Source organism: Archocentrus centrarchus, chromosome 9 (genome assembly GCF_007364275.1).
Source record: "Archocentrus centrarchus isolate MPI-CPG fArcCen1 chromosome 9, fArcCen1, whole genome shotgun sequence".
Classification (NCBI taxonomy): domain Eukaryota; kingdom Metazoa; phylum Chordata; class Actinopteri; order Cichliformes; family Cichlidae; genus Archocentrus; species Archocentrus centrarchus.
Genome location: NC_044354.1, coordinates 26,541,429 through 26,565,668, shown reverse-complemented (window position 1 = coordinate 26,565,668; position 24,240 = coordinate 26,541,429). Strand labels below are relative to the sequence as shown.

Sequence of the window (24,240 nt, the reverse complement as noted above, 5' to 3'; positions counted from 1 at the left end):
TGAAACCAGCTGTTTCCACTTACTTTCCTGTCCGTTTAAGCAAACTTTCTTCTGACTGGCTGCCCCTCATAAACATCCGCTAAGTGGGGCTTCAGTTCTTACAGTCAGAGCTGAGGTGACTACATTAGGGGTACCCCAGAGCTGAGGTGACTACATTAGGGTACCCCCCCCCCCCCCCCCCAAAAAAAACCAAAAAAAAACAAAAATTGACATCATGCAGAGCCAAGAGTAGAAAAAGCTGAGACCGAACATTTAGTTCAGACTGAAATGTGTAATTGCTGCAACTCTTTCAGGGTTAGTATTTGTCTTTTAGTCTTTGAAGTGTCATACATGTATATCAGCTGTTTTAAAAAAAAAAAAGAAGAAGAAAAGATAAAAAGTATACTAAAAGGGGCAGATGTTAACCTATCCTAACATAACAGTTAATACATCACAGGTGATCTAGTGGATGATAATTGCTTATTGTAGTAGTAATAATACCCTAACATTCATAGAATTCTATGCGTCATTATTTATTTTCTAGGCTATTTTACTACCTACTTAGAAGCTGTATAGACATCACTTATTTTCATGTTCTTCTGCTTTACATTTAAAATGTACCAAGACCTCAGTGCGCCTTGCTTTTGTAAAGCAAAATGGCAATTAAGGTAGATTGAACTGAGTACATGAAAAGCTAAACCCATGAGAGATAGATATGATTTAGTCCTTTTTCATCATCCTCCTTTGAAATGATCATCTATTGACATGTAGGCTGAATTCAAAGAGAATATTTTTCTATTTTATAAATTAACCTCCAGGCTATTTGCTATGCTGCCTGCCTATCTCAGCCTGTAGTGCACTGCTGTAATCTTGTCAGTATAATACAGGCGTTTAAGACAGGATCAGGCTGTCACCACTGGCAGCACAATCCCCTTACCTGAGGCTGTGAGAGCTCGCACACGTCTGGATCTCTAGCTAGTGGAAAGCCCCACTTTTTAAACATGCCCACTCAAACTCTTTAGGTTTAACCACTAATACTCGCACCCCATTACAACATAACTCACCGGCAGCACATATGCAATGTAAGAGAAGCTGTGGTGAGAAGCCATTAAACGGGCTCTTTCTTATGTTTGTGCCTCACTGGGGCCAGTCTGATTCCTGAACAGGTGGAGTGTCTGAAAAAAAAATGGAAAAGCGCTGAGACAGAGTTTACTTTTTTTTTTTTCTCTTTTCTCTTTCTCTCTGTACACAGGAAGTCCGGGAGATGGTGGCACCTGTTCTCAAGAGTTTCCAAGCCCAGGTGAGTCACACATCTTTTGCATTTTACAGATTCTGCAAAATGAAACCGAGAGGGTGGAAAGCTCCAAGTGGCTGTAGCATTTTATTGATGATTTCTGAGGCTTTGTCTGCTCGACATTATAATCTACTGAAAGGAGACACTCTTGCTTAGTGCTGCATGTACATTGACCAAAAGCAGATCGCTGTGCTCCTGGAATGAAACACTTGATTGATAGGGGATGGAATCCATGGCATACTTTTCATGTTACTGCTCATCTGGTGCTTATTGACTGATGCCTTTTCTGTCAAAGTGAAGTAGCATCTATCAGCCATTAGATGATCAGATATCTGGCTTCTCATATTTTCTTGGCTGAGACAAGCCCTCATTTCCTGTTGTGATGGTGCATTCAGCGTGCCCCCTCTGACGTCGCCATATTGAAAAAGTCATCTGATACCTACCAAGACTCTGCTCCAGCCATTAAACCAAGGTCATAAATCACATTTGTGAGCTGCATTATGGTCCGCGAAGCAGAGGCTTATGGAAATGATACCACAAATATGTTTCCAGTCTCATTCTCCCCTCTAAACTCCCGCTCAGCGCTAACCTGAAAGCCCTATCATCGGTAAACATTAGAACACTCGGCATGGATTGTTCAGATCTCTTGGAAGCGATTATTGGCAGCTTCTTTTTAATGCTTTATAATTGACTAGGCCCAAGTAAGCGTGTTCTCTGGCAGGAGCTATCACATTCAGCACCCTGTGGTTGATTTCTGTGCTAATTCAATTACTCCAACTGTAAAGTTCCACAAATATCAGAAGCACCCTTCCATATCTTTATTGTGCAAACAGGAACCCAGAGGATTAATTTAAGCACCATTGATGTCTGACAACTGGGAGTCTAGAGATGTTTCATAGTAGATAAAATAGATGGCTGATAATGAGCAATGATTTTTTTTTTTTTTTTTTCTTGTTAGCTGCAGGCCTCTCTGGGTACCTCTTGGTCTCTCTTGTGTAACTACCACAGGCTTGTGTTCTGCACATTTATAAAGTGAGCCAGCTTGCGGTGCAAAAAGCTATTTTTTGATCGCGGGGTGCAGCAGGCAACTCGGCACACCATAATAATATAATCCTCTGGTGTTTTTCTGATACACTTTGACCTTATTGGTAATGTCAAACAGCTTGCAGAGGCTTGTGAACTTTACCCAGCGGTAGTCTGCTCGACCTCAGTGTAAGCCGTGGGACCTCGACCTGCTGCTGCTGCAGGGGGAGAAAGTGGATGGGAAGGTTGGAGTTGGATGTGCTTGTTTGGCTGTGTGGTTTGGGATAGACTGAATCTCCCCTGCAGGTGCACTGTACAGGTGGTGAACCGGAGAAAAGTCCCAGCATGTTCTATGTGTGTGAGGATGCATGCATGTGAGAAAAAACTGGGTCCTCGCCCCCCTTTTCCTCCCCTCCCTCATTGCAGTTCGGAGGCCCAGAGGAGTGCCTCTTGGTATTTGGACCCTCATCATGCCACTTCTAAAGGAGAAGCTGGCTCCTTTGAAGTGTTTGCGACATGACAGGTTCCCTTTCTTTTCTTTTTTCATTTCAATGTTCCCCACCCACTTTCTCTCTCTTCTCTCGTCCAATCTCGCCTTCTAATTATCACTAACCAGGCGACTGATTAGAAACACGTTGCCGACCTAGTTTTTCCGCAGAGCTGGAGGAGGAGAAAGGGTTAATCCCAGAGCTGGTGGCTGTCATTGGTCGCTTCCCTCCTTCTTCTCCTCTTTTTTTTTTTTCGTTCTGCACTCCTCTTTTCTTTCCCTGGAAGTTTGCTAATGAGGTCCCGTCAGAGCTGAGGAGAGGTGTTAATTTGGCCTTGTGAAGTAGGAAGGAGATTAAGGACAGTGAGGAGCTGAGTTTACGGCTTAAAATACACCGCTGTCCTTATTAATCCACAGGGCCCTGGGAGACCGGCGTTTTTGGTTTTATAATGAACACTGTCTTATTAAGAAGGTAATTTAATAAAAATTTACGGGGAAGAAGAGGAGATGGTACATGTCTCCATGGTCTCAGGCACACCTTTGGGGCTGAGGGATATGACAGTTATTTCTCAAATAACCGATCGCTGGAGAGACGGGGCCCGTTGGACCGCACTGTTCACACAACTCTCTCTCAGAGCTCTCGCTGCCATCTGAACATGCAGAAAACAGACTTCACCAAGTCTCACCAAGAGTATGCAGGCTTCTCAATGCAATTTACACCTCCCTCACACTTTAGAGTATAAACTCCCCTCAGGATGAACCTTGGCAGAAGAAAAAAAACCACAGTGTCTGATTCGGCGTATGTTTGCAGGAGAGAGGCAGATTCCTCCTCACATCCGGACAATCTGAATATCAGGCCCAAATTAAGCACTCATTCTATTTTTCTCTCCTCTCCTCTTGATGTCGTTCGGCGCTCTCAGAAAAAGAAAACAGCAGTATGAGTCCCTAATTACTGAAACTTGCTTTACAATGATAATCCGTAGAGTAATTTAGCGTGCACAATGAGAGTTGTGGTGCTTGCGCAGATGGAGATTCTGATAAATAGTTTGTAACGTGTAATTAGCAGCTCTGCCGGTTACATACCATTAACCCCTCAAGCTCAGGAATCATTATTGGTCCTCATTATCAAGCGGTAAGGTACGATCGAGCTGACTAGACATCAAAAACATCAAACAGCTATTAAAGCACTGCGAGCTGGGGGCTGGTGGACACCTGTTTATGAGTCTAACTGTGCCATTTCTTCCCCTGAGGTGGGAAAGTGATGATGTGAGGGAAGACAATGTTTTCATGTATATTATTGCTGTTGTTGTTGTTGCTTGTTTTCTGCGTGAGCTTTGGAGGTATTTTGACTACACAGCAGCTCTGAATGAATTAAGACCTTTCAAAATGGCTGCTGCATCTTGTCTGTGTGACTGATTTCTCAGGGAAGGTAGAAAGTGACTTTGTTGTGCTACTGTGCTGATAATATGACCTTTCATGTTTTCAGATGTCAGCTAGCATGCTGGAGAATGACACCAGAAATGTGCAAAAGAAAGCCACAACAGTTTGGATTGTCATATCTGTTCAGTTCTTTTCTGTTAGAAGCATCTGCAACTGTATTTTTATCCTTGTTTAAGGCTTCTTGCAGATAATTTGTTGGGAGTATGAGAGCGGAATGTTGTTGGAGACCTTTGCCCATAATGCCTTGCCCTGAGCTGCCCTCCCATCTCCACGCAGCGAGGTAGACAACCACAGTCTTTGATCATCCATCGAGAGCCGACCAGTTTTTGCTCCTTTTTGATTAATTCCTGAAGGAAATGATAATTTCTCTTGAATGTATGAATATGTTATGAATAGTGGAATGAATCAAAGAGTAAAGGATGATAATTAATTACAGCGCTATGATAAAAGGCTGTGGGTGTTATGACGCAAGCTTCCTCTGTGTCATTATGAGAGGCTCCGTAATTACCTTTCTGCACGAGCCAGCGCTCCTGGCGGTGCTGGCAGTGAGAGTGCCGCTCGCTGAGTGAGTCTAACGGTCATAAAGCTTTTCCCTGCCTAATTGTCTGAGGGGCTCTATGGCACTTTCATAGATGAGGGACTGCGCCGTTAGGAAAAATGCTCGGCGACGCTACAGCTTTTCCAGCTCAATGAAGACAGATCTTCATCATGGGCTAAACCTTGCGGTTATTAGGTACAGATTGCTTGAGTGGATGGCTAACTTGGGAAGGTGGTGTCGGAATGAGTGAGCAGCAGAGTCATACAGTCTGATAAAAAGCTGCTAGTAGACTACATACAGTTTTAAAAGCAAGCTAGTGTGGATTTCTTTGTACGTTATAGGCTCATATTTCTGTGCCAGTAAACCAGATCTGTGCCTCCTAGGTACCTCTGAATATTCCCTTTGTGTTATTATTCATGCCCTACCTTATGTAAGGGGCATTTACGACACCCTCCTACTCACTCCCACTCTCCCATCCTCCCATGCTTCCCCCCCGGCTATGACCAGACTGCTCCATACTGGGCTGACGAGGTATCTCTAATGCCTGTCTCCTGCTCGGCTGTCTTAGGCTCATTGAGCAGCAGGCCAGGCCCAGGATCTCCAGGCCATTACCTATTCATAGCACGCACAGGCCTCCAGCCTATTGTGGGGAACATAATGGGCTCCAGGGCCATGTAAACCACCGGCTTTCTGCTCCTGGTTTATCGCTTGTGTCCTCTTCATGCTAAGGAGAGGGAACGAAGGTGAGAAGAAGGAAGTTAGGAGAGAGAAGAGAGAGCACAGAGGGGGAAGGACGTTTGGGGGGGGGGGTTGGAGTGTAATTGGACATTAGATAATACCTTCCTTGAGTCTTTTACGTCCTTTGCATCTCCTGAGGGTGAATGGCCTTGCATGTTCTCCAAATCAGTGCAGAAAAGCTGCTTTGAGCCAAACTTAATGCACCTCAGTTCACGTACTGTTTCAGTCTCTATTACTTTAAAGTTTGCTTTTATTGATCATGATTAATCAGAGATGAACCAGCTTATATGTGGATGTTGGATCAAATGTTGTCTAGCCTGCTGTACCACTGCAGCTTCATCTCATCTAATGTTAAATCCTGTAGTGAACAAATAGCTTCATCAAGGGCTTTTGTTAAAGATGGTTATATTTCTCAGAATTACTCTCTAGCTGCACATCTGCACATCATGCTACGTTAGAAATTCATTCGGCAGACTGTTTCCAGTTAGTTTCTTTTTTGCATTTAGTCATGTACTGAAAAGAAATGGCCTCAGGGTGGATTTGAACCTGGGCCTCTGCAATAGCCTCATGGTTCACCTGCTCGGCCTGGTGAAGTATACTGGCACCCTTGTTTCAAATAACTTTAAAGTGACCCCAAAAGTGCCGAGTACTGTGGGCAACTGACAAATACAGAACAATAAATGTGAAAAAAAATTCTAAGCATCAAGTGAATTTTAATATGGTATGATTGCAGATACATTTTATATGAAGAGTAAAGCACAGACTGCATATAAAAGATGGGTGTAGAACAGCGTGATGCCTCCCACTGGTTTGTGAATCCTTGTTTTAAAGCCTCAAAAAAAAAAAAAAACCTAGAATTTCCCTCACCTAAACTGAAATATGGAGTTCCTGGATAGGCTGGTGGTATTTAAAAAAAAAAAAAACATACAGAAGGTCTTATTATGCTCCAGTCCTCCAAAAGAAAAATCTACAAACACAATTGAGTTAGTGACTTGAATCAGCTGAAGAGAAGCCTAGCAGACAGCCAGTGGCTGTAGATGCTTGTTTGCATCCATCTTTCACTCAAAATGGGCATGCTGTTAAATTTGCACAATTTTAAGCCTTAAAACAATTAAAATAATTAAAAATGTACCCCCCGGTATGAAGTAAAATAACTATAAAGACCAAAACTATTTATTGTACCAGCCTCTGAACATGCTTTTTAATAGTGTAAAGTTGCACATTTTAGCATGGAAGTTTATGGGAGTGTGCTTCCTTTTAAGACAGCCTCAAGTGGCCACTAGAGGACCTGCAGTTTTGGCACTTCCACATCAGCTTCATTTTCCAGAACTGGAGGTTCACACTTGATATGGAAAAATTATTATTTATTTATTTTTTTTCTAGGTGCATCATATAGGTAGGGATTTGGGAAACAGTTAAACATGTATGTTGCTAGCTACCGGTAAATACTGAATTGCTGAACACTGCCAGTTTTGTACAAATAAATGTGTTATTACAACAAAACTGAGGGCTGTAACTGAAAAAAGTCTACACTGAGCTGAGTTAAGCATTTTATCTTTATGAGCCATTCATACTTGCGTGGATGACTATAATGGCCAAAAAAGAAACTTAGTAGCTTGCATATTTAAACAGAAAACACAGGTTGTGTTTTCTGTTTAAATATGCTTGCTATGTATGTTTTCTGTCTGCAGAAGTGAGCACATTTTTTTCCAGCCAAATTTATAGCTAAAGAATTTGCCATCCGTCTGTTTGGCAGGAGCTCAGACAGTACCTTTTTAAAATGAAATATCATTAATTCAGTAAATGACAACATAAACAAACCCAGTAGTTGGGTGGCAGTGTTTCACCACTGGTGCACCATATTTCAGCTCCATATTGGGCCTTTTGTAGAAGTTTAATATATCTGACTGCCCTTGTTTGTTTCCTGTGTGGTGACTGATTGTTGTGATTCTGCCGGGTGTTTTTATGCTGAGGCGTCTCAACCTTTCCATCAGCCTTCCCAGTGTCAGTCTTATCCCTCCTCTGCTGTGATCTGATGGTGTGTGTGTGTGTGTGTGTGTGTGTGTGTGTGTGTGTGTGTGTGTGTGTGTGTGTGTGTGTGTGTGTGTGTGTGTGTGTTGGCGTGTTTGTTTTCCTGTCCTGACTGATGCCCTGTCGGAGCGTCCCAGTTGGGTGTATTCATCATTATGGATGCGTGTTTAGAGTCAGGGATGCACACCAGGTAAAGAAGAGAAAGGGGGGGGGATGTTATAAATAGGCATTTGGCTCTCTAGCCATGTGGAATTGATGAGTTTCAGCACATTCTGCTCTGCAGTGCCAGGTTTAATTTCTACCGTCCTGACAGCACAAACCTCAGAGCCCAGAGACATCACGCCTGACTGCCGCTGCTGTGCAAATGTTAGCCATGTTTGAGGATGGACGCACGCATAGCGCCGGCTGCAATGCTCCTATTGGATGTCTGACTGCGTGTACATCCCCTCCTCTAAACCCCTGTCACCTTAACAGACAGGCAATCACATCCCTGACTGGACACTCACCAGCAGCACACAGTAACTAATCCAAGAGGCAGTTTCTAAGACAGAGCTCACCTCAGTCTAACATGGTCAGCTACCGGTTATGAGGCAGGTGAAAGCCTCACTCTCCTCAGCTGCTCCCTCCAGGCACCCTAAGTCAGAGAGCAGCAGCATGAACCGCGGCAGCAGCACTGTCTCTGAGATTCTCCGAGTCCTGGCTCACTCTCAGCTGCTGGCAAGAGCACAGTCAAATTAGCCAATAAAAATGTGTGAAATCGGTGGCTCAGTGCCGGCGAGGACGTGCCAGGAGAAATAAACATCAGTGCTCGCGCAACCAGGAAAAGCTCGTGTGAAGAGGAAAAAGGCGGAACGGGAGAGCTGCTCCGTCGATTCTACGGCACGACTCTGATTTCAGGCGCAGAATCGGAGCTGCTCAGACATAGAGTAAAGTTGTTTCTCCCCTCTACTGAACACAGAGACCCAGCACCAGATCAAGCCGGTGGCAGCACAAGTCAGAAGAACATGAGCTTCTGTCAGAGGATACACAGGCCTCATGTGCTGAAGTGATTTAATTCCCACTGTTCATCTGCAGTGTCCCCCCCACCACCCCCCCCCACCCACTGAAGCCTGGGAATATCAGTCTTCATTTCACATGATGCTCGGCTGTGAAGTTTAATTTCAGCAAAATCTAAACACGCTAATTAAATATCATAACTTTCTGAAGAAGGCTCTTGTAAAGGTACCTGAAATTTTAATTTAGACTTCAAAAGAGCGAAGACTTTAAAGCAAATCTATTGTTTTTCATTTAGACTTGCAATTTTCTTTTCTCTGCAGTGCTGCAGTACGTAGTTATGATTGATCTGGTAATTAAAATATGCAGAGAGGGAAAAATATTAACTGCTCCTTTTTTCACTTTCTTTTTGTTTTAGAAAACAGCCGACACATTTTCCCTGCTCTTTCCAGCACAGATAATTAAATTTTGCACATTGATGTTCTTTACACAGCATTCATCGGCCTCATTATTTTTCCATTTTCATCTTTCTGGTGAGAGATCGATAGATTGATAAAATGATGGAGCCTATCTTAAATAATGCAAGCGGTGAAAAGTTACACTTACTTTGCTGCTGGCTAAGTGTTTGAACTTTTTATTCTTCTTTCAAATTGTATTTAATATCCCATGAAGGTAGATCTCGCAGCATTACATGCTAGTATAAAACATTTATTTCCATTTTTGCTGTACCTCTGCAAAAAAGGGGGAAAAAAAAAAAAAAAGATGCAGCTCATCTTCAGTTTTAGTGGGCCTATGGTATACGAGATGATGCTTGTCAAGGCTAATATTCTAAATGATAAAGAAAGTGGCAATTCAAAGAAAGACAGCGTAAAGTAGGCCAATTAGTACCTAGGGAACATTTTGCTAGAAGAGATAGCAGCTCCAAATGTCACATGCACGAACATTAGGACCGATTGTTTATAATATGACCTGACAGTTTGGGTCTCTTTAATATGGGATTAGCTACAATGCTAATTAACATGTGGCTCTATTAAAACTAGCAGCTGCGAGTGAAGTAACTCTCTTCTGATGTACGCCCCACATTAAAGTGTTGCGTCCTGATCACAAATCAACTCAAACACTTTCAAGAGACCTCCTTGTTTTATTTCCTATTTTCTACAGGAAATGCGACATCCTAAATCAACCCCCTCCACCCCCAAATATCTAAGCCCACAGATCAGAGTGTGCTTTGCCTTTTGTCACAAACAGATATATATTTTAAAGTCCCACTGCAGGGCTCTCTGTTTCATCAGAGACGTAAGCCACGGTGGCCTGAGGAGAATGTTAAACACATTCTCAATTAAAGCAAAGTAACTTTGCATCTCTTCGTCATTTCTCCTGCAGTCCCTGTAATTGGGTCTCGGTGGATTTAGCAGGAGAGTTCCAGCTCTTCTTCTGGAGTGGGGCTGAGGGGACAGCCAAAGAGAAAAAGCTGCTGGTCGTCTGGCTCTGGACGCTAGCAGCTGGCAGGAAGGAACAAGAGTCAGATGCAGCCAAATGGGAGGACAGGTGGAATGAAGGAGCTCAACCATGCTTCAGTCCCAAACAGAGAGGCACTGTTAGTCAGTCAGGAGAAGATAAGGAGTTGGAAGAACTGCCTGCGTAGACTGGTTTTCCTGCAGTGGGTTAGTATAACCCACTGTAAACATTTACAGAAACATAATAGTTACAGCATTTTCTATCAGAAAAGTGAATATGTAATCAGTAGATTACATTATATCATAATACTGTAATGAGGCTAATCCAAAGAAATTAGTATGCATCCTCTGCCATAATTGTAAAACCACTGACTGGCAAAAGTGGGACCTATGAATGATGGGAGACTCTAGGATGTACTTTCACAATCGGAGCTGGGGCCTCTGTGGTTTACACTTGTTTTCCAGTCTATCCCAGATCTTGGGAATATGGAGGCCCACTCAAACACTTTGAACTCTTTATCATGTTCCTCAAAATATTCCTAAATAATGTTACAATATCCTGATGAAAGCAGCCACTGCCTTCAAGTATACCACTGCCACGATGAAAGGGTGTGCATGGTCTGTAACAATATTTTGGTAGGTGGTACACATCAGAATAACATCCATGTGACTGCCAGAGCCAAAGACTTCTTAGCAGAATAATTCCCGAAGCTTAACATAGCCTCCACTGGCTTTCCATAGTGTGTCCTAGTGTCATCTGTTCCCTCTAGAAACAGCACAAAGACACATGGAACAATGGAAGAAGACCCATGGCCCCAGTGTAGGTCCTTCCAGCTGTGGACAGGTTCAGCATGGGAACTCTGACTGGTCTATCGATATGAAGAGCCACAGACAGCAAGCTGCGAGGCACTGTGTGTTGTGGCAGCTCTCTGTCATAGCTAGCATTAAGGTTTTCAGCAGTTTGTGCTACGGTATTGGACTACTGGTCTTCCCTCCTCGCTCCCCCTCCCTGTCCTCCCTTAGTGAAACCTGGGTGACCATGTATGTGTCACTGGTTCAGTGTTTCTTTCACTGAACCACTTCTCTAGGTGTTAACCACTGCATAAGGGGAACACCCCACATGGCCTGCCAGGCTGTAAATGTTCTAACAAGGGTCAAACTGATGTCTGGATGACTAAGTCAAAGTCAGTCAGATCCTTAAGATTGCTCATTTTCAGTTCTTCCAACACATCAACTTAAAGAACTGCTTTTCACGTGCCACCTGATACATCTCAGACCTTAGCAGGAGCTAATCCCATAATTCACCAGCTTGCTTTAATGTCAGATAAAATTGCGCCAATATTTCTAAGATGTTGAAACTGTAAACACTGAATATATATACTTAATGTTATATTAACATTACTTATCCCTCTAAATATAGTTATAATGGTAATGAATAAAAAATAAAGGCAAACCAAAGTAACTGTAACCAATAATTGTTCTGCTGTTTTCATCAAACTCTCAAATCTTATAGGCATTCTTACAGATATATAGGGACACACAAACTCAAATGTGTATGTGTCAGCATGTGTATGTGTATATATTTGTGGATGTGTGTCTTCTTCTGGAGAGACATGTGAAGGACAGCCGAAGGTGCGGTGAGATCCAGTGATGGGCTTGTTTTATTACATCTCATATTGAGACCAATCTCTGTCCGCTCACCCGAAGGACAGCCAGATATTCCCTAACTAAATTAGCCAGCCGCTGTGGTGTGAGAGGGCCTCCACAGACACACACGTGCACACACACACATAAACACAATCACAGAGGCAGGTACAGGCAGTCATGCAATATTGTGTAGTTTTTTTTTTTTTTTTTCCATCCCCCTTATATACATAAGTGCACGTCCTGTTGCTTTGTTTCCCTCTCCCACACTTACACACACACACACACACACACACACGTTCACACACTCCCCTGGCGAAGGCAGTGAATGTGGGGTAATTGCAGTCATCATGGTAGATTGTGTGCGTGTGTGCACCCCTGTCATTGAGGTCCGCAGACCTTCTACTTGTGGGACCATGCAACACAGATGCAGTTAAACACACAGAGTTTAGCTTAGGCCACACGTTTGCTGGGAGAGTGAATGTTCTCTTTATGCTCTCTTGTTCCTAATGAAATGTCTTTTGTACAGTCATGTGTGTGTGTGTGTGTGTCTCTCTCTCTCTCTCTCTCTCTCTCTCTCTCTCTCTATCTATATATCTATATCTATATATATATCTATATATATCTATATCTATATATCTATATCTATATCTATATCTATATATATCTATATCTATATCTATATATATCTATATCTATATATATATATCTATATATCTATATATATATATAAAAATAAAATAAATACTACATTGTTTTTTCACTCAGTGGATGTTTTAATGAGGCAGAGCCTGCAATAGCAGTGGGGCTAGTACTGCAGAACTATGACATCCCATGTGAGAACTTGCCCAAATCACAGTGGCTGCAGCCGTGCGTCAGGTTTCTTTATTTATAGCCCGTACGGAATTGTCCTACACTCTGAGCATATGGAGGGTTATGTAACACTCAGCATCCAATAGATAACCACTAAAGTGAGGTCCTATATATAAAGCTCGCTGAAGACTTGTTTCTGAGGCTGCTTAAGATTGATTTGGCACTCCTGAACGTCTGCCTCACAATGATGTAACAAAAAGCATATTTTTCCTGGCACTTTCTTTAATGGGTCGGTTCACTCAGGTTAAAAAAAATGTATTTCGTCTCTTAACTGTAGTGATTTTATTTGCAGTTTTTGAAATATATATACAGTGCTTTTTAAAAGCTTTAGACACTTCAGATTTTTATATTCCGTTTGGCACGCCATCAGGGAGGCATCTAATCAAAACTCATTGTGCGACATGACCCCAGAAATATGGCCGGGATCATATGTCATTTTCACACATGCTCTGCAGCCCTGAAGTTTTAGAAACATTACCCTGCAGAGGTGCCAGCACAAATTTCCGACTCAGTCACATAGGACAATAGCCCGTGTTTAACCTGCCAGCTCAGTAGTTCAGTCTGTGTGTGTGTGGAGCTAATAGTCTGGTGCATTCACTGCTTTTGCGTGGGTGTCATGTGTGCTCCCTCCTGCACACTCTGTCCAGGCAGGAGCATTTTCTGTAGTGTGAATCCATCTGAAGTGGACTACTTACTCTTGTATGCTGTGTGTCATAAAGGAAAATTGTGGAATTTATCCCAACTTGATTCTTCTGAAATCGTCTGAAGTTCATGTGTGAAAACGTGTCCAAAGAACTGTTTTTGTGGACAAGAGGAATGTGGGGAGTCCTGTGACATGGTATGGCTCTTACAGAGCCCCAATCTCAACGCATAGAGGCAGTTTAGGAATACAAGAGGAGTCCATAGTTCCACAACAAGAACTGTGGAATATTATTCAAGATGCTTAAAAGAAACTACATGCCCTCTACCTGGGGAAAACATGGCAAGAGTACTGAGGAAGACCAGTACTGTTTTAAAGGCCGGTTCATATTTACTACACTTTATTATTTGATCAATAAAAACTATTCATGGAATCGTTTTTGAAAGTGTCTTCACTTTCCTCACAGTATCTAAATGCTTTGCACTGTTTTTGTGTTTGCGATTTGTCTCTAGCCTTCCATACAATAGATGAGGAAAAAATTGCGTTGGTGATCCTCAAAGCAGAGAAATATTAAAAAGAAGCCATGTCCTTATTATTCAGGATAATCCAAGGACCTCGCTCATTTTTTTTTTTTTCACATTCTTTATGTTGAGGGGGAAAAAAAAGTTAGTCTATGAAGTGTCTCTAATTTCCACTGGAAAAAAAACACCACTAAGAAAACTGTTGAAACTGTGGCTCAGTGGTTCCCGACCTCATGGTCAGGACTCCTGCAACGGGATCATGGATGATTCTGAGAGGTCAGGGTCAGCAGATGCTTACTGGAGTAAGACAAACTCCCTAAATCTTGAATTTTGGCTTCTTTTTTTTTTGAAGCGCTGTGTAGTTTTACCTTTAAAACTTAACATAAGTCTCGCTCTGATCGAACTGCCGAGCACTACTACGTATGGTCCATGTGATAAGAGATAATACTGCAAACTAATACTTTTAGAACGGAAACGTAATAGTTACCAATGCATATTAGCCATTATCAGCCCTGTTTGCTGATATCAGAATATCAACAAATAAGATGTCATTTACAAATACAGCATACTTATCTGTTGTGTCATATCAATTTTAGCAGTGGTTAAATATACAAAATAGTGTGACGAAGAGCTGAAAGACTTTGAAACTTTAAAAAAAAAAGATGCTTTATTCCATGGTACAAAGGAGGGAACAAACAAAATCAAAATAGTCAAGCCAAAATGATCAATGTCAGATTGTTACATGAGTGTTACAAAATTGGTGCATCCCTGAAAAATGACTTTTATTTTTTCTTCTTTTTTTTTTTTTTTTTTTTTTTTTTTTTTTTTTTTTTGGTAAACTGACCTTTAAGAAATATTTACAGATAAAATGTGACTGCTGTCACGTTATCGATTGTCGCCAAGATATGCATTTGAAAACATCAGCTGTGCTGCTATAGCCATCTCATCTCATTAGTCCTCATTCACTCGAATAGAAATGCCACCTCACGCCTGTCACATTGTATATGAGTGATCAGGCAGAAAGCTGGTCATTACAATCATGACATCAAGTGCCTGGCAGCAGAGGTCAATCAGTGTACATTAACCAAACAGAGCTCATTTGTTTTACAGCTTTTAGTGGCATGTTGGCACCAGCGTACATGAGCTTTAGGCTGGCATCCAGCGGGCATGAAGGGCCTCCCAGCAGAGCGGGAGTAAGATGGGTCTTGGCCAGCCCTCTAACGGAGAAGTATGAAGGAGACAGAGTGTGGGGTGTTAATGTGTCCCCTTCCCCCCCTAGCGTTCAGCCACTGTGCTGATTTATGTAGCTGAAATTAACTACTTTCACACTTGGCTTTCATAAATATCTAAAAGGTATACAATGATGGACAGGTAACTGCCAGGAAGAAGCTTTATTTTTTTATTTTTGGTAGAAAATATTTTTGGGATCCACCCCCCCCACCCCGTCTGCTTCCCTTTTTCCCCTCTCTCTCGCTTTCTTTTTGCCCTCCACGCTTTTTAGTCTTTCACATGTCATACCGATGCATTTGTGTGAGTTGGTCTGTAGACAAACACACGCGCACACACACACACACAGAACCCAACCCCCACCTGGTCCTAATTATAGCAGATGAAGCCACATTTCAGTGGCACTCCGGTGATCTGTCATCGACAGGCCCTCACCAGTCTGACTGGGAGTGATATCTCTCTGTAAAATATGTATGACATCAAAAAGCCTTAAAGGTTATTACAAATTAATAATGAGTAGTGGGCTGGGAGCAGTAAAAAATAGCCTTCCCTTGGTGTCGTGTTTAAATGTTTAATTTAACATGCTCCAGTATAAATGTGGACTGCCTCCCAGCAAGATGTGCAAAGGGCCCTGAGGCCTCGCCAGACTGCCGGAGGTCTGCGGCATACAAACCCAGACCACCAGACTCCCATGTATTAAGAGCGACATTCAGATTAGACTGATTCATGCAGATGTGAATGATCACCCGTCTGCAGCCGTCAAGTGTTTGAAAAGGCGCCTCTTCATCTGCGCGTCTCTAACAGCATACAGAATGATAAAAAAACACTAAAGGAAGTAGTTTTACTCGCATCAAGCGCAAATTCTCTGAAGACTCTGAGACACAGAAAAGCTCTTTCTGAGCATTTCTCTGAAGCAAGTCGAATCATTGGCCCTGAACCCCCCGCACAGTAATGTCTGAAGACACTGTACAAAATTGCCTTATTTATGCCTGTAATGTAAGCTGTCTGTTCTAGTGTCGCTCATTCTCTGTGGAACCAACGATGGTGGCAGCCGAGTCTGGAGTGAATTTGCCGGGCGACTACCTAGGAAACATCAACAGTCATTAATTATGTAAAAACTCTTCTCACAGTGGGAGCAGAAAAAAGCTGCATACAACTGCAGCGCCTGCTTCTATTAGACTCAATGTACTCTACAATGAGCCCTCACTGCCTGGGGGCGTGGAGGGATTATCAGCCTACCGCCACGACCCCCACAGACAGACACACACGCTGTACAGTACGCTCACACTGGCACACTAAATGTGACGTTCCATTAAGTTCTGCACAAATGTATGCTTGTGTTTAGCTGTGGCGGAGAGGAACACAAATCTCTGTGCTGTCTCTCCTCCCTAGTCACCCCATCATTCACGTCTCTCCTTCGCAGGTCCCGTTTCTTTTCCCCGGCAATTGTCTACTTTCCGGCTTTTTCACTACAATGAATGAAATCGGCAAATCTGACAGGACAAATGATATGCCGTGTTTGTCAGGGAGGCTGGGTAAAGGGGGCTGCTTGATTGTTGATAGTGCTGCCACCAACGTCGCGCTCGTCTTCCTCTACTTGGAGCCAAATTAACCGCAGAGCCGTCCTACGCGGGGCCTACCTGAGATCTTCCTCCGAGCACTGCGGTTGACAACAGCAGATTTATCAAGCAAATAATGGACCTAATTTCTGCACAATGTGTTTCCGATCCATCTTCTGTTTGCAACAGACGCAGAATTGTTTGGCAGACTTGAAGCCATCTCCACGCCGGTCACTCCTCTGTCAGCTGCGCTCCTCTAACCGCGGTTCAAGGCTCGTTCATCAGTGCTGTTCTTTTTAGCGGATGTGGATTTGGCATGATGTTTCTCCATGCTGAAACAAAGGCAGCGCTGACACCTGTAATTAATTAGGCTATTATGCATTCCGCAATGATAATTGCCTCACTGGAAAGTCACCAGCCTTCTAAGAGGGAGAGAGAGGAGAGGTGGATAGAGAGCGCTATCCATCATGGAGGAGCACTCTCTCTCTCCCTCTTTTGCTGCCTCTCTCTCCTCTCGTGTCATGCTGTCTCACCTTGACTAGTGTAGGCAGGGCTAGAGAAACACTGTCAACATGTGTCTGGGGGGGTGAGATATGCAGCTGTGCCTCCCCCTTGCCAGAGCTGCTCCACCAGCGGCCTGCCAGGGTCCATCCACTCCAGGGCTTTGGCTCACATTGGCACAGTTACCTGTGACACCCCATCTGTTGTAGCTCTGTTCACTAGGGCAGTACAGCAGCGGGATAATGGGGGCACTTTATTTTTATAATTAGCCCTTACCTACACTTCTCCTCTCCTCTCTTCTCTCCTCTTAACAGTTCTCCCAGCACTGAAATCTAGTCCAGGTGCACTCATTACTACTTTTCGCAGCCCTCCCTCTCAGCACATCAACCGGTGCCTTCATCTTACCCTCAGCACGCCCGCGCTCCCTCCCATCATGCCGTGATGGATACATTTTCAGGAGACATACTTTCCTCAAGGTTTAGGTCACTCACTGCTTGAAACATTTGAAAGAGCAACTCAAAGAAAATGACAACTCCAGCTTTTGAACTACAAAGACGTTCAAAAAAGATTTGTTTTCTTTCCTCCGTTTGTCTCTCGCCAGCTCTTGACTTTGACTTTGCTGCGACTTTGAGGTGTTAGTATGGAGGCTGTGCTTTTGAATTTTGTTGGGAGGGTGGGGAAACACAGTGGTTCTACCGCCTGTTGATGATGAGGGGGGACCCAGAAGGCACCTGCTGCCTAGTGGAGACAGCAGGCCCTTTGATCTCGGTTTAATGTCGTGCCATGTTTTGTGTCTCTCATGCAGCGACACGTGCCACGTCCGTCAGGATTACGTCAGCCCCACCTTGATCTGTGGAGGTTTGCTTCCTCTCTCTGTCTGGGTCATTATCAGCATAGTACACTGGGGCGTCGACCTGAGGTCTCTCTCTCATCTCACACCATATATCCAGATATGCAGTTTTAGCCATGTTAGCGACGGTAGGGGAAGTGATGTCAGTGTGTCCACCACGTGGCTCCAACTGAAGTATGCAAACATTCAGTCTTCAAAAGATAAAATGTGTCTTTATATATAGTGTCCATCATCCAGTTAAAATGGTAATTTGTCAAATACTAGTTAAGATTGTATATGCAAAAAAATAATGTAGCCACAGCAAAGACATCCATTGGTTTCATTTTGAGGCCTTGAGTGTAGCATTTTGGCTGCCGACATCTTCTTTTTTTTCTTTTTTAACCAGAGGTAAGCATATTTGGGTGGGAGGCTAGCAAGCCTTGTTAGCAAGATGCATTCAGAGACTGTATGAGAGAACATTATGCTGCTTGTAACATCGTTCAGCATGACCCGTTTGGTGGTGGGTCAGAGATGATCTGGGGAGGCATATTCATGGAGGGACGCACAGACCTCTACAGGCTAGGCAACAGCACCCTGGCTGCCATCAGGGATCAGGATGAAATCCTGGGACCCACTGTCAGACTCTACGCTGGCGCAATGGATCCTGGGTTCCTCCTTGTGGACAACAATGCCTGGCCTCATATAGCGAGAGTATACAGGCAGTTCCTGGAGGATGAAGGAATTGATACCATTGACTGGCCCCCATGCCTGACCTAAAACCAACAGAAAACCTCTGGGACATTATGTTTTGGTAAAAATGGCACAATGGACTAGCTTGCTGCATCATTTTTTATTTTTATTTTCAGGGTGTGTTTGAATTCAGTCCTCTGTAGGTTGATAATTTTAGAATAGAATAGAGTGCCTTTATTTGTCATTATACAGAATGTACAATGAGATTGGAGGGCCACTCCTGTTTAGTGCCATGTAGTAGGAAGTCATACTTTCTAAAAATATACAGAAAATAAAATAGAATGTATAAAAAATATGCATTATAAAAATAAAATAAGTAAGTGTATACATATGAAAATGAAGATGGGTGAGTATTGCACTTGGTGAATGAATATTGGATATTGCACATTATAGGGGTGATAGATATTGTTCAGTATGAATAATATAATATTTCAGAGATGTGGGTATTGCACAGTTAGAGTGGGTTTGTGTGTGTGTGTGTGTGTGTGTGTGTGTGTGTGTGTGTGTGTGTGTGTGTGTGTGTGAGTTCAGGGTGGTTATTGCTTTGACAAAGAAACTGTTCTTGAGTCTGTTTCTTCTGGCTTTGATGCACCTGTAGCGCCTGCCAGAGGCCAGCAGGTCACACAGTTCAAAGCCAGGGTGTAAGCTGTCCTTGATGATGTATTTGGCTCTGCTGAGGCAGCGGGAGGTGTAGATGTCCATTTCTATATTTCCATGTTTTTCATTTCCATCAAACGTTGTAGATCACAGATTGCCTGGACAGGCTGTTCAGTACAATTAACCGCACAGCAGACTATATTATTTGTCAGGTAATTCCATTAAAAAAATGCTCCAAAGGGCACCAAGAGAACAAACACTGTTGAGAGGTCCAGTGCAGTGACTTGAACTAGTGGATGTGAAGACAAGCTTTTAACTTTCAGCTATACCTGTGTCTGTACACCTGTCAAAGTGGCCACACTTCTAATAATGCATACTATTAAGCCTTAAAACAATTTAAACCGATTAGTAACAAAGCAACTGACTCCCTTTCGGTTGTCAAGAGGTATAAAGTAGCTCTAGATACCCAAACATTTTTCACTAGGATATAAACATGTTTTGGCTTCTGGTATAAAGTAGTTTCTTGTAACATTGGCTTATTTGAGGACTGACTCACTTTTAGAGCCAGCCTCAAGTGGCTATTCAAGGAACTGCAGTAGTTGGCACTTAGTGTTGGCTTCAGTTTCAGTCACTGAGGTTACTGCTTGTTAACAGCTAAAACCTCACAGTGTGTTAGGTGCTGTATGAAATATCTATGGCAGTGAATGTGGTCAGTAATAACATGTATGTTACCATTAACAGCACCGTGAGCAAGCTGACATTAGGATGTAGCTCAAAGCATGAGTACAGGCTGCCTGCAAAACTCTACATTTTGCTTCACTGACATGGACAGCAGTAGACCTGATGGCTAAGTAGTCATTCCTGCTATGCTTCTTTGACGTCTGCTTGAAGTCCGCCGAGTGGACATTTGCATAGACCCTCGCACGTGGACCCTCGCAGACTCACAGCCAATAGAAAGTATAATTGAAGCTTAATGCAGCAGCAGCTGTAAAATGCTAAATGAAAACCTTTCTATGTTCTTCTCTGTAGGTTAATAGGGTCTTGAAACCTATATTGGATTTTTTCTAGTGTATACTTCGCTTCCATTCATTGTACCATTCAGATATCATTCAGCCATTCCAGTACATTTGAGCCTCTCCCCTTGGGCTTACAGGCTACCATGGATGGTGTCAAATTTTCACTTTGAATTTGTCATTGCTTTGTTGCAGCATGTATTCACATGAGCAGCGGATAAGTGGTTCAGAAGAATATTGGTTTGGTCAGCTTTGGCCATTTATTTGGCTGAGACGGCAGCTCTGCAGTGGCTGAGTGGCGGTAGCGTCAGTCTTTTGTGAGCACGGCGCATTGACTGACAGACACTGCTGATTGGAATTGACGTGGCGACGAGATGTGTGTCAGTGCTCTGACTGCTCATCTCACCGGGCACCCAAAGATGGCCACGGCCACCGCCATGCTGCCACCACTGCTCTGAGATGGGTGTCACCATGATTAAATCTGCCCTCAAACACAGGCTGAGTGAGAGCAACTTGGTGTGTGCGTGCGTGCTTGCATGCTTCCAAGTTTGTGTGCGTATGTGGGAGTGCATGTGTGGGTGTACACGGGTCTCTCAATGTCCAGGCTGTATTGCAATAGTGTTTACCTCTGACTCTCTCCTCCACCCACTCATCAGTCACTCCTCACCAACTCATCTCTGTGCTCCCGCCTCTCCTGTGAACCTACTCTCAAAGCAAAACAACCGCCTGCAGTGACAGCTGCACAAGTGCTAGGCTGGCATGGCTAAGATCAGATCTGTTCCCTGCTTCTGAGGAGAAAATTATAGCTTTTGCATTTGTTTTGTTTTAACATACAGATCACATAAAAGAAACTGAAAGCAGGTAACTGAGGGATTGCAGGTTTCTCCCTGAAATTTGTTTATACAAATTTATTTTGTGCTTTGCAGCAGCATTCCTGTGGCCAGTCAGTCGCTGGAATGTATCTCTTCTCTCTCTGACTCTTCTTCAGTCATCCTGAAATTAGATTATTTTAACTCTTTTGACCTTTATTTAAGGGCTGCTTAATATTCAGATGGAAAGTACTGAGTGAGATACTGAATCGTTTTGCAGATGTTAAAGGCTTTACATTTAGAAATATTCTGAGTTTTTAAAAAAAGATTTTTAGATGAAGTAAAGGGATGTTCTAAAACTAAGGACCTACTGGCTATGAAATCCAGGCTGGCACCGATTATTTGAAATAGCAATTTGGCTGATAGATGATACCAATATTTTTTTTGTTTACCTCTTTTTGGTTATTTATTTATGCCAGGGAAACAAAGAAATGTTGATTTTGAAGCATCTATTAGATTATCAAAGTAATTTTACTCCGGACAAGACAGAATTAATGTTGTTTATCGGGATGCACCGCTGTGCATCTCTATAACCAGTATACATAGAACAGATAATCATCAGCCACAGCCATGGGTAAATGTCATCTTATTTCCAGATTGGTAGTCAGCAAGTGCACGCCTAAAATAGTATTACCTGCAAACTGGGAAAAGTCAGTTTCCTAAGACCAATGTTTAGCAACAAAAGTCCAACAAACAGTGGGGTTTGTATACTGAATATGCATGAACAAGTGAGAGCTGATGTTGGAAGTATTTTACTAATAGAAATGGATCTCAAGAAAGAACAATATTGATCATATTTTGCCTTATTTTCTCATGTATCAACTGCAAGGACCAAATATTTGTCAAATATCCAGCAGATTCTTCTGGAAAGTCTGGTGACAAGTGGTGCTGAGGTGGTAGTGGGCTTCCCACTGTTTTGTTCTAATAAGCATGGAGCGGGACCGGGGTTGTTGTGACATCCTGTCAGCCTGTGGGCTGGACTGGCGCTCAGTGAGCAGCACAGTAGGATGGACTCCCTATGATTGTGCGCTGACCTTTGCATCATGGGGAAGATGACAGGTAATTTAGAGGCCTCAGGGACTGTGGAACCATACATTTTCTGTCCCCAAACCACCCCCAGCACCGACTACATTCACCTTGAGATGGAGGCAGTGCATCCATGAATACACACGCACGCTAACACGGAGAGAATGAAATCACACAGTGCCTACACAGAGGCACAGATGCATATGCAGACATGCTCCAAGCGTTCACACATTTATTTGCACACTCTCAGCATTGACACCCGCCCAACACCCCCGTCATTGTCGCACACTCTAATCACCTGCATCATCACAACCCATCCTCAAACAACCAAATCACAGGGGGTGGCAAACTGGTAAGGCAGAGGGGGGAAACGATGATTTAGTGTGATAATTGCATAATCACCAGTTGTGATAATTGTAATTGATGACTGCATAATTGCTAATTGCGCTCTTTATGGGAACCTCTCTTTTCTGTTGTCTCTCTGTCTCTCTCTCTACATCGCTCAGTAGCCCTTCACTCTGCCTCCTCCACTTCATTCTTGACTTGTTCTCCTTTATTTATTTCTCTCTCTCCAGCACATGCTAGCTATTTCTCACATACACACATAGACACTCACTAGTGGGCACTGTAAGTATTCTCCGAGGCTTATCAGTAAGTATTTCCCAGCAGCCTTGTCCCAGTGGCTGTGCTCTGCCCACTCCGCTGCTGCGTGAAGAGTTATGGAGGAGCGTTAACAGGTTTCCTTTGTCTCTCTTTTGCTGCTCTGCCCCAGGCTTTATTCCTGTTTGGAAAATCAACCTGCGGCCAAGCCCATTCCCTTGGTAGCCATATCCTTAATCATGAAATGGGTGAAAACAAAGAAAGAAATGTGAGCCAAACCGAGGGCAAGAGCCACATCACACAGCCAAAAGAGGAGAAGTGATTTGGTAGTTGTAGTCCTACCTTGAGTTGCACCTCTTCGTACAATGCACTTCCTGATTTTGGCAAGTGGTTGTTGTCCTGAGACCAACGATATGCCTGGAACAACTGCCTTAGATAAAAAAAAAAAAAAAAAAAAAAAGGAAGATGAAGAAGAAAAAAACAGGCCATGCAGTATTTAAGACCAATGTGAAGGTTTTCAGATGTACTTTTTTTTTTTTTTTTTACATCTTCACTCTGCTGCTACAGCTTTGCTAATATTACGATATTATAAAAGCAGCATTCAGGTGTGTGTGTCAACACAATGCCAAGGAGGAAAGACGTCAGCTTAAATAAGCAGCTGTGAGTGTCTATCAGTCTGGGAAGGGCTATAAGGCTATTTCCAAACAATTTGAAGTCCTGAGCACAGTGAGAAAGATTATTCACAAGTGGAAAACAGTCAAGACCGAAGGCAATCTTCCACAGAGTAGACATCCCAGCAGATTCACTCCAAGATTAGACCGTACAATGCTCAGAGAAACTGCAAGAGCTACATAAGAGCTACATCTCACACCCTACAGGCCTCAGTTAGCATGTTAAAGTTGATGACAGGAAAATTTGAATAAGGCCGAACAATTGGAGCTTGGTAGCCATAGCAGCTATTTTCAGCAACTCTCTTAAGCCACCACAGAGGGAAGCTCCATACATATTTGCTAAATTTCTATGCCGTATACCCTTCCTGACCCAGCCCCCAAAGGATTTGTCTTGTCCCAGCATCGAACCAGGGATTTTTTACTTTTCACTTGCAAATATATAAATCACTACACTATGGAGTCACTTGCCAAGAAAAAGCCTCTTCTTTCTAAGAAGAACATGGCAGCAGGTTTGCAAAGCTGGATCTGAATAAACCATAAGACTTCTGGGAAAATACCCTTAGGACAGACCAGGCCAAAGTGGAGATGTTTGGCCATGATGCACAGTGAAAACCAAACACAGCATATCAGCACAAACACCAGATTTGGACTTGTTTTGCAGCCAGGACCTGGACACCTTGCAGTCACTGAGTTGACCATGAACTCCTCTGTGTATGTATTCTAGAGCCAGATGTGAGGCCCTCAGTCTGACCGCTCAAGCTTGGTTGAAATTGGGTCATTTAACAGGACAATGATCCCAAACACAACAGCAAAAGGAAAAAGAAAAGAATCAAGGCGTTGCAATGGCCCAGTCAACATCCAGACTTAAACCTGGCTTAAATTCACCACAGCATTTCAGTACTGACAAAATCAACCAGAAAAATTTTTTTTTCAAATTATT

General features: G+C 43.1%; 1 protein-coding gene across 1 annotated transcript in view; it reads left to right on the top strand.

Moving 5' to 3' along the window:
- cux2b (cut-like homeobox 2b) overlaps nt 1-24,240 on the top strand; it is a 98,088-nt gene that overhangs the window by 41,925 nt on the left and 31,923 nt on the right. The window contains exon 3 of the mRNA XM_030738439.1: nt 1,232-1,279. Within this exon, the coding sequence (XP_030594299.1) occupies nt 1,244-1,279 (36 nt within the window). The 5' untranslated portion in view covers nt 1,232-1,243. The remainder of the gene's footprint in view (nt 1-1,231; nt 1,280-24,240) is intronic.